Below are 11,571 nucleotides of genomic sequence, written 5' to 3' on the forward strand. Positions count from 1 at the left end.
TAGAAAACAATGGGGTCGGGGAGAGAGAGAAAGGGTTCTAGTCAAGAATTCCCCCTGACAACTAGTTTTCTACATGCAGAGATTGTTTCCACATAGAAAAGCATTCAGTTACGTGCCGAACACACCCAAAACTAACAACTGAAGCAGTACATCTTGAACACAACTTTGGCACCTGACTTGTTTGAGAGAACTAAGCCAGAGAGAAGTCAAGGAATTAGAGAAGTCAAGGAATTTGTGACAAGGCACAAGCAAAGAGCAGTGCTGGGTCGCTGGATACAGAATCAGAAAGCTTTATTTACATAGTCAAAGTAACAAGTAAATTCCTGAGACTGAGCTGCTCTATAGTGCAATAAAGTCATTTGAGAGAGTACAAATCAGCAGTCTTTCTTAATTTTCAGGTCAAGGAACAGTCTTCAGTAATAGATTTTGAACAAACGTAACACCAACTACAGAGCTGACTTCGTATACATGTCAATATGTTTGCATCTGTGCAATTACCATGGACAGAAAGAAAGACACACGTACACACACGCACTATCAGAGTTCATGGTTTTCCAAAGGCTTTTTGGCCATCATCATCTTTTGATTCTTAAACATTAAAAACAAATGCTGGAAAACACTGCTACAACCCTAAAAAATTCATCTTGTCCTGTTCCGTAAGAACTATCTAAAAATGCACTTGAAACACAATGTTATTGGCCAAGAGGCTAGGCTACCTTGTGAAAAATTACAATCAAAACCAGAAATATGTCCTTTCTGCCTTTGTTCATTCAATCTTCATTGTGTGATCTTAAGATTTCATGAAACCCTTTCCCAAAGGGTGATGGCAATAGATACAAAGGAATCAGGTTCACCAGTGCTAATTCATTGAATAAAATCCTCTAAAAATGTTGCATCTGAAATACTGTTTGTTTGTTTTTTTTAAAAAGGGAAACTCTTAACATTTATTGCTGCTGTCATGAAATATCCAAGTCCAGATTGCTCGATCTGTGTTATAAACAAGCCATTGCCTATCTCCCTGCTGATCTGACTTTAGTACTTAACAAATAAAAGTACAGAGAACATCAGCAACAGATTCTTGAATCCACCTGGCAGGAATATGCTGTGAGAGCTGATCCAAGTGACCTGTGTAGTATTGAACAAACCCAGCAGGAGCCTGGGAATACCTAGCAGAGGCAACCAGTGACTTTTCAGCTTATGTGGACAACTGGTGATCCAGCTGAGCTTCTCGTTTTATGAAAAGTAACACAGTCAAGAGGATGTCCCTGATCACGAGACACATACTAGATTTCAGATATTTACCTTTGTGTGTATGTGTGTCTGTACATACATACACACGCACACACGCACACATATTCATAAATCCACAAAGTTTTATTTCTATTTTAAAAAAGTAAGGCTTTTAAAAACTCAGTTTCAGTACATAAATCATACAAAACCAAAACCAATACCATCCAATGAAATGCCACCTTGGCCTAACCTCAGTCAAACAGTATGTTGTGTCTATGCTGTTATGCCCATTGTAAGGCCATAATGCAGCGAAGCATCTTTACTAAGGCAAAGAGAGTTTGCTGCCATGTAAACGCTACACTGCAGCTAGAAGAGTTGGGTAGTGGTCCTTTGGGGGCACTTTCCTACTCTGTGTATTTATTTAGCTTGTTGTAGGTAGCAGCCCTTTTTTTGTTTCTTAAAGCCCTTACGAATTTAATCCAAAATCAGAAATGCCATCCCTGTAGCACTAAAGGCAAATTGAAGTGTCATAAACCAAGATATATGCATGCTAGCCATAAAAGAACTGATAATGCTGTCTCAAGAAGTGTAATACGGTGACACAAGATGTCCTCTGTGCTGGTGAGCCCACGTTTAGATGTCACAGTGAGGAACAGTTACTTCAACTATAAGAGGGTTATGTTAAAGAAAAGTGTGCTTGGGCGATGATAACAGACTGAGATTTAGGGAGATCTCTGATCAAATCATGCTGGGGTATGTTTTGTCACACCAGGTGCATGAAACAAATTGAAAGAGAGAGAGCTGGATGCAGACTAAGTGAGTGGAACTGAGTCCCCTTTGAAATACTTTGGACTTAATTCACGATAATCTTGTCCCATTGATTTCAGTGAGACATAATTTCAGCCAATTCACACAGTCCTATGCATATCTACTCAGAAGTAAGTCCCAGAGCTCAATAAGACTTACCCCAATGTAAGTGTGCATACTTAGTCCAGATCCAACCCAGTGTCTACAACTATCTTGACAAGACAGTTGGTGCAGTGCTGCATTACAATGATTCAGGGCTACATACCTTGGCTTTATCTGATGGAATTGATCTGTTAGCACAGAACTTTCTCCCCCCTTATTCAAATCTGCTCCAGAGGGTTGGGGGGAAACCCCAATTTTGAGGCTTCACAGGTGGAGGAGAGGCAGGGGTAGCTTTACTCTGCAGGAAGTGGAACAACTTTCTTGGATACAACCCAGTGAGTTTGAAAAGAGAAAAGTAACTGGGAAAAGGCAGACAAAGAGCACTTTCTTTGCAGGATGAGATTCAGAAGGGCCAATGAAGACAATATGGCTCTTACACCATGCATAAAACGGTCAACAGCCCTAAGTGCCACAGAATCTCTGTGCTGCCTTAAACAATTGACTGCTCCAACATGACTGTACCATATTGGACTCATGGATTCTTCTAGTACCTTGGAACAGATCTCATTTGAACACGTCCAGATAGCCCATCAATTCTAGTACCACTCAAAGCATGCGACTTCGACTGAATACTTTTTGCTTCTGTCCTTTTGACGTGATTATACAAACACTTGTTTTTAAACTGTGTACATGGTGTTCATTCCTGCACACCCAGTATGCTTTCAGATTGTCCCTGTATACTCTATTAGACAATGCTGTGATTGTGGTAGTTACTGAGGACTGATTCACATGAGCTGGTTAGTTTGCCTGGATGCTTTTGCCCATGGTGACCTGAGCGTTTAATCACTAAACTCAGACTACTGGCATTCATAGGCTTAGATGAATGAGATTTCATTTTTCTGTTCAACATGAACCCAGCAGTGATTTTGCTTTATTGGTGAAATGCTTAGGTGCTCATTTTGCTATGGGCAAAAACGTAATACAGAACATGTCCACCTGAACTGTTAGATAGGTAGAAGAGATCAGCCCTCAGTATCAACTGCAAGCAACCCATAATGGTAAATGGCAGGGGCTCAATGTGTCACACATCTCACCAATTTCAAACCAATACTGTGATACTCTCCAACTCATCTGCTGCTCATTGCAGCACAACACCCTACCCTATTCCCTCTCTACCATGCTGGGGTAGCTCCAAAGATGGGCATTTGCTTTCTCATGGAGGGCAGCAACACCCATATGGTCAAACTAAAAAGCTTTCCGCTCCTGAGGCAGAGAAAGCTTGGGTGTGCCTTAATATCGTTTTGTAGCATAGAGAAATTTAGAAGGTAAAGAATCCCCTTTCAGTGTGTGGTGAGTCTATGGGAAAATCCCCCTTCAACATGTCCAACAAGCCTTCTTCTGATCAGGAGGTGGCAGTCTCAGCAATCCACAACAGTGAAATGGATGAAGTTTTGAACTAGAGAGTTCAAGGTGTGAACTTCCCCAGTCCAAAATTCCCAAGCATCCTACAAGCCAAACCCAAATCTCTGCCAGGTTCCATCTGAGTTCACCAGCACCAGCCTTCCTTCCACCACAGCCTCCTCTTGACTTCTACTGCAGAAATAGGCAATGACAAGAAGGGTGGCTGTATTCATTAGGCAACAACAGCACTGTGGAGATTGGAAACTACAAGAAGCTGGGGAGCTGCCATTTTTAGGCACCTTGGCCACCCAGGATACACCTGAGCATGCTCACAGAAGCATCCTGACTGCTACAAGTCCTGGGAACTGCAGTTTCCCAGTCTTTAATTCCCTGGGCCCAACATGTTCCTGCCATGTAATTAAGGCAACAGCCACCACAAGGAGGAAGGGGCAGAGAAAATAGGCAACAAGAAGGTTTGCAAAGGGAAATGGAAGAAGGGAGCCTGGTTGCAAGTTTTATCACACCCCTGATGGCATTACTAAGAGGACACTGAGATATTAATGGGCCTGAGTGTGAAAATTCAGGCTTGAATCTGAGCCAAATTTAGATCATTTTGGAAAGTCCATTCCAAACGAAACCTGGGGAGATCTGCTTGTCACTGTGCTGAGCACCTGTTCTGTCAATTGCTGAAACCAGCAGTGCATGTTAACTTGGCATGCACACAACAAACTGAGAGCTTGGGAAGCACAGGGCTCCTAGGTATGTCCACCAGGTTCTTGAATGGCATCAAACTGTATAATACAGGACGTTCAGAATTAAAGCAATCCTCTCCCTACTTTACTATCATTAGTTTATTATCTTTTTTTTGGCTTGCACATTATGTGAGCATCTGATAGGGAGGAAATAGCAGAAATCAACATAGCAACAACAGAAATTTGTGCAGTTTGACTGGACATTTGTAAATCTAAAGCTTGGATGGAATCTACTGTGATGTTGGATGCCATAAACATCTGCACCACTGCAGTAAAAAAAAGTAGGGTGTCATTGTCATTAGAAATGTCATCTCTATTGTCCCCTCCCCTCTGCCTGCTATAGGTAAACAAAACATTGGTTTCATGTAGATAAGTGAACAGCTTATTTAACTGAGTTATGCTTGCTAAAGTGTAAAGCTTATTGTTTACCACTATCAATGAGAGAGGTGGAAGGTAACTCTGGAGTGTTGCTACCTGAACATCAGCATCTCAAACTGTATTTTGTATCAGCATTGTCATCCAAAAGACAGGTCCTATGTAACTCACATAGCTAAAATAACCCCAAGACACACCGTATAAGTATTGCTTGTATGTCTTAAGAAATATGTCAGGGAAACTTCCCTATATCTGTTTACTAAAGTCCTGTGATTGATTCCAGATTGAATCTGGCCACTCATACGATCTAGAACTCTTCACTTATCTTGCTTATTTGACATCATTTACATGATCAATTTTATGATCGCTGCTGACCTTGCTGAAATGTCAGAATGGCTCAGTTCACATGTACAGTCATACCTCGGGTTACTGACGCTTCAGGTTGCGTGATTTCGGGTTGCACACCACGCCAAACCCAGAAGTAACGGAACGGGTTACTTCCGGGTTTCGGCACATGCACAGAAGCGCCAAATCACGACGCACTTGTGCGCAGAAGCGGCACTGCAGGTTGCGAATGTGACTCCCGCACGGATCATGTTCACAACCCGAGCATCCACTGTATTACCAAGCCTCAGGCTTGCACACCCACCTCTTCTCCCCTGCTCTGATTCCATTCCCCTTTTTATGGACAAAAGCATAATGCGCCATTATATTCAAACCTGCAAACCATGATTCTGTGACCATATCGCAGCTGCAAACTACGTTTGATCATTATTGGTCTAGTTTGGAGGGCAGATGCAACCATAGTCTAGTGGTTTGGATGTAACAGTAAACTGGTTTTGCTGCAAAAGAGGCAATGCAGAATGGCATGATGGAGGGGATCATGAAGGCCAGGGCTTGCTTGCATTATGCCAACCCATGGTTTAGCTTGACAGCTGAACCTATAATTCTGCTACTGCAGACATATCCAGTGTATGTTGTAAAAGGAAAACTAGACCAAGAGAAAACTCAACAATGTTATGTACACACCCTATTATTGCTATTTTGCCTTTTCTTAGTCCTAGGAGATGAAAACAATTCCAAAGTGATGCTGTACATGCAAAACAAGTTGTTACCTTCCATTCTTTCTGCTGATGAATGTGGCATGCCATTAATATCAGTTCTGTTGGTGGTGACAAGCTGTACAAAATGCAGTTAAGAGACTATATGTTATCCACTCCAGAAAATAATAATCAAAGAATTTATAATCATTTTAAGATGCCAAGCCCTAATCTCAGCAACCTCCATTATTCACTAACTCTTCTGATCCTTGTGCATTTATACCATAGAACCAAAACACCAGTTTAGCCTTATGGATATAGCACTGCCAATTTAGCTTTGGCATTTATTTAAATTTCTGGATGCACAAATGTTTTGTATGTTCCTCTCCTCAAGACAATGGCCTGAAATCCAGCTGCAGTTGCAAGGTACAAAGGAGAAGGGCCCAAATGAGGTTATGCATCCAGTCGGTCCAACATGGACCAAATGAGCACTGATGAGAATGTGTGTCCAAATGCTCATATATACCTGCCTTGGCTGGAAACCTGTTTATGGCTACGGATCTTGCTGTACTGGATCAGGGCAAACTGTGTGTGCTCTCTTTGAATGGCGTTCTTGATGATTACAGAATAAAAAATGGAGCAAGCAGACTGTAAAAGGCTACTGTGATTCTACGGCAAGGACTGGAAAGTCAAGCTTGTGAGACCTTGTAGAATCTTATCAGATATGCAACCTGAAAGATAATCCAACAGAAGATGAATTCAGAGAACAATGCTAATCTCCACCTTGCTCATTCCCTTTAATAAGGATATCTGAGGTGCAGTTTACAATGAATATTGTCCAACAGCAAAAATAAAAAAATGAATATTCTACTCTTTTCCAAAAGCCAAAGTGGATCAGGATTCCCATGAACCAGGATGAACCAGCTGCCTGTCTAGATAGTGACATTGCCTATTTGTGAATGAAGCCAAGCAACAGACTTTCTGGTCTTTCCTTACTTTTTGTTTAAGCCCTGTTCCAGACACTTAAAAAAAAACATTTTAGTTGCTATTATTCTAACATTCCACAATTTCAAGTTTTGATTCATCCACAAAGCTTTTTGTTTTTTAATGTGCTGATATAATTTGGAGGTTTTCTCTAAAGTATGTTTGCAAAACCTCACGGGCTACAGTAGTTCTAAAAGAGTTTCAAGGTTTAACAAGATACCTGATGAAATTTTGGCAAAGCTTCTTGTCCTCTCCCACCCATCAGTGGGGAAGAAAAATGTGGACTTCCTTTCCTGCCTGCATTGACAACCTGTGTGATCTTACCACTCCTAAAACGTTTGATGCAGACAGATCATCCCACTTTGTCTTCTCAGTTGTTTTCTATCTGCTCAATATCTAATTCGCCATCCAACTGAAAGATGTTATCCCCTCCTGTCCCACTGTTCCTCCATGAGGAGTTGTCGTCTTCTTTCCTACTGCTCTCGTCTTCTGTGGCACAAAACTCTGATTCCTCGTAGGAGAAATCTTCTTTGCTAGACTTACATTCTTCTGCGTTTGAGTGTGGCTCTGGCACAGGGGTGCAGGCTGGTGTCCTGCCTGGCATGACGTCCAAGGTGCAAAGGGATGCTGTTGTCCATGACTTGGTGCCGCCGATGCCAGGTGAGAACTGATTCTGTTGAGAGCAATCATCTGCTGTGATGCTAAGGCAGCTAAGGCTGTTAAAAGTCTGACAATTCTGAAAAAGAAGAAAAAACAAAACAACACTGCAATTAGGAAACAAGGATGCTGGCTCATACTGAGTATCTCTCTGTAATTCATTAAGATTACATGTTTGCTAGGCTTCAGTGAAGATGCACTGCAGTGCATATTTTTATTGGGTTAGATTCTGTGGGTTGTATCCGACACTGTCTGTGTGGACTTCCACTCATACAGTGGGACTTTCTCTTCTTCTCTGCTCCCTGTGTGTCCTCAAAATCTACTCCAGAAGGGTCCTTCATCCTTCTGGAGCAGATTTTGATGGTGTGCAAATGCTTAGTGGAGCAACAGAACTGGCTACAATCCTGTATATTTTTATTGGGTTAGATTCAGAGTTAAGCACACACAATGGGATGGGCAGGAGATGGCTTTCCCATCCCCTCTGCCCTATGGCATCCCCTCCCTATGCTCTAGTGAAATTCAGGAGACCCTGCTGAACACGTGGGGGGTTGGGGGGCTGAGACTGCCAAATTTTCAAGGTTCTTCTCAGTCCTCTGTACCCCACAGCATACTGAAATTTACAGGGCACCCCAGATCTCGTACAGCATTTTTCAGGGACTGCGAGACTATCAGGATGAAGAAGTCACCTTTCATCAGCCCCATTGTCAAACCCCATCATCTTCACAGGTGCTCAGGCAGCAAACAGGATTCTTCCCTACCCCATCTTATCCTTGAAGCAATTCTGTAAAGTAGGCTAAGCTGACCATGAGTGGTCCAAGATAGTGACTAGCCTAAGTTCACCCAGTGACTTTCACCACCAAGAGGGTTTTGTGAACCTGGCAGATCTTGCTCCTAGTCTGACACTTTAACCACCACAACAGCTTAGCTCCATCAACTTCCTTGAGCAGGTTTCACCACAATATCATCATGAATTGGAGATGCTAATCCAGGCATAGGCAAACTCTGCCCTCCAGATGTTTGGGACTACAGCTCCCATCATCCCTGACCACTGTTAGCTAGAGATTATGGGAGTTGTAGTTCCAAAACATCTGGAGGGCCAAGTTTGCCTATGCCTTTGCTAATCTTTACAAGAGGCATCCCCAACCTTCGACCCTCCAGATGTTTTGGACTACAATTCCCATCATCCCTGACCACTGGTCCTGTTAGCTAGGGATCATGGGAGTTGTAGGCCAAAACACCCGGAGGGTCGCAGGTTGGGGATGCCTGCTTTACAATCTCCAAGTTGCATGGAAAATGTCACTAGTTATTTTTAACCACTATACAGAATTACACTTGGAAGAAGAAAAGTTGTTTTTCGAAAGGAAATCTCAGGAAAACGATTCAACAGTAAACCTCGCTTGGTCAGCCCCTTTGGGATGGCACATGTGTCCTTTTCCCAAAGGCACACTAGTAGAGATTAGTTATTCTTAGCAAAGTTCATGCAGATGCTGGAGAACTGAAGGAAATGAAAAGCTACTATTGTTTCCCTTTTCACCGGTTCCTGCATTTCTTCTAACATCCCCCCATGTGAGTCTGTGCCCATTTTATTCAGGACAAAGGAGTCACCAAATACAAGAAGTTCCTGTGGACTCCACATGACAGTTTTCAGTACATACATGCAGCTCTCTGGAAATGTGGCTAAGACATTTGCTCAAGCAGAGATACTCCTGCACTGGGATCTGCCGGTGCAACCTCCGTATTATACCATAAAATGACTATATCTATGCATGCCTGTGAGAATTCATGAAAGAAGCTCTAGCAGACAGAAAAAATATTTGGTATGGTGTGAAAAGCTGCAGAAACCGCATTGCTCTTTTTACTCTGTTGGCTGGGAAGCCTCTGCATGGCATGGATGTGTCGCAAGTGGGGAACCTGCACACACTATACTTGCAAGGGGCCAAACACACCAAACGAGAACACCTGAAACCCCACTATATGCCTCACATTTCTAGGAGGCAAAGACTGAATCCAATCCCAAGTGGGTGATTGTAAAGAAGGTGGTCACAGATCTCTCTCTGAATTCAAGCCACCATCATTCTACTTCAAAGAAAGAAGGCTCAGCTGCTTTGGAATCACTTGACATTTTACAAACGAAGGAGTGCTTGTAAGCTCCATTGCCCACCTTTCTAATTCCAAAAGCAAGTTTTCACAGGCACCAAGCCCTTTGTTTTCTAGAGTGCTGGGGGAAAGATGGCCCCATGACAATTCATTAGTCAGGCGGGCATTATGATGTTGCTGCAGATGTCTGCCTTTTAAGAGGAACAGAAGCCTCTGCTAATCTTGATGCCACAGAGTTTGGCAGAATTCTCTGGTCTCTAGTTACCTGGTAACCACTGAGGAGCATTCAGTTTGCAAACAGTGCTGCAAATGAAGTGGCTGAGTTCTCTGAATTCCACCTTTCAGTCCTCTGCGCTTGGAGGCAACTGTGTCAATACCGCTGTTCCCCGCGCTCTGGGATTAAAGGTGTATACCACCTTTGCTTCAAAGGGATCTTTTCAGCCTTTCACAGTTGCAGAACAAATGCCCTGTTTGTCTGGCTCTACATTGTAGAACCACTCCAAAGGCTTGCAAGGCAGCCTCACTTTGTCTTTTCTTAAAATGAATAGAAGTCTTATTACACAAGAAACATGCACCTTTCCAAAACATACATCTTCCCCGAGGCCAGGCCAAAACTAACAACTGAGTCAGATTACAGCTGTTCTTCCACGATACACCACTACAGATAGGCACCGTGGCTAGAGGCCAGAGGGAGCTCAGTTCTGCTTCTTCAGGTGAAAATTGCTTGGACCTGCCTTACACCGCAGTCAGTAGGAACATCTAGAGTGAGTGGGCAACTAATATATCTTAGGGGCCCAGGTTGGTGCATCAAAACTCATGATGATAAAAGGAAAATATTCAATTGAGAGTTTGTTTTTTGTTTTTTTTTTGTACCAATTTGCAGAGCTCGAGGAGGACGGCATTGTACATGCCTGGTCCTGGGGCTGCTAAGCTCAGGGCTAGACCTGAGACGCAAGTTACAACAGCTTGTGGGTTTGATTGTAATTGCCGCATATCAACAGAGGGCAAGGGAGGCACCAATGAGGTTTGAAGCTTCAGGAAGAGACTACCCTGAGAAACATCCCAGAGAGGATAGGTACCAGGTCAGTGACAGACAGTGGTTCCCATTGTAACCGATCCTTTGAAGGGCACGCAGTACAGTGCTGAAGGAGGCCGTGCAGAAAGCTGATCTAGCAGCTGCTTTGCTCAGACAACCCCTTTCTAAAAAGAAACCACATTGCTGGATAAGTGCTCCTGGATAAAGCTCGGCGGGTGAGCTCCCCCTTGGCTCATTCTCCTTCGGCTACCAGCTATCGCTGTAAGCTTTAAAGAGCTGGTTGTGAAAATCCAACAGCAGCACAGCTCAACCTGGGCTGTTGTTTCCATCCACTCCTAACACTGCAGCAGTGTGCGGTGTGTGATATCAAACAAAAACTTTCACAAAATGGCATTGTGCCATGGTAGTATCTTCAACTATGTATGTGTCAAATATCAGATTTCTGACAGGCCTTATCTATTTGGGGGTGACATCTGAGACCCCCTTTTAACAGGGGTGTGAACAAAAGTCCACTTTTCAGATATTTTCTGAGATGTTTTCTCTAGGAAAGAAGGAGGTTTGTCTCTCGACGCCTCATAGGCTCTGTTTGATTGACAGCTGCACTAGCATACAGCCATATGGGCTGGGATCTAAAAAGCTATTCTCAGTGAGCCAAAGCAAATTGCATCCTTTTCTTGACCAGGCTGCATCACAACCAGTTTTTAAAACTCCCCTAAAGTCCACAGAAACTGAAAGATTTCTCATCCTTCTTCAGAAACCACAATTTAATTATTCTTTATCTATTTTTAAAGAAGCAGGTTTCTAGCTCTCATTATTTCACAGAATATGCATAAAAGTCAAGAAATGAGAGGGAAGGGTTTAGTGGTGGGTTTTGCAGCAATGATGGTGCACCTATTCTTCATTGGTCTTTCCCATAGTGCAATATGCTTATTTTCCTTACTCACTGCCTTTTCTGGATCTGCCACTAATTAGCAGAATACAGGCTTTCTGGACTCAGAATCTGGGGACTTTAGGGCAGAATTCCATACCCCTTGAACTTTAGGCAGAGATCCCTCTGCATTTGGTGCTTAACTTTTTGTAATTTGCTGCA

General features: G+C 43.0%; 1 protein-coding gene across 13 annotated transcripts in view; it reads right to left on the minus strand.

Moving 5' to 3' along the window:
- Positions 1 to 274: 274 nt before the first annotated feature.
- FAM53B (family with sequence similarity 53 member B) overlaps positions 275 to 11,571 on the minus strand; it is a 123,315-nt gene continuing 112,018 nt past the window's right edge. For 8 of the 13 annotated variants that reach the window (XM_083617033.1, XM_083617036.1, XM_083617032.1 and 5 more), the window contains exon 6: positions 275 to 7,427. In XM_083617033.1, the coding sequence (XP_083473159.1) occupies positions 7,062 to 7,427 (366 nt within the window). In that variant the 3' untranslated portion in view covers positions 275 to 7,061. The remainder of the gene's footprint in view (positions 7,428 to 11,571) is intronic. The other 5 variants (XR_014548923.1, XR_014548924.1, XR_014548925.1 and 2 more) reach the window with 1 other exon arrangement.

The sequence above is a fragment of the Podarcis filfolensis genome (assembly GCF_964270895.1).
Source record: "Podarcis filfolensis genome assembly, chromosome: 5".
Classification (NCBI taxonomy): Eukaryota; Metazoa; Chordata; class Lepidosauria; order Squamata; family Lacertidae; genus Podarcis; species Podarcis filfolensis.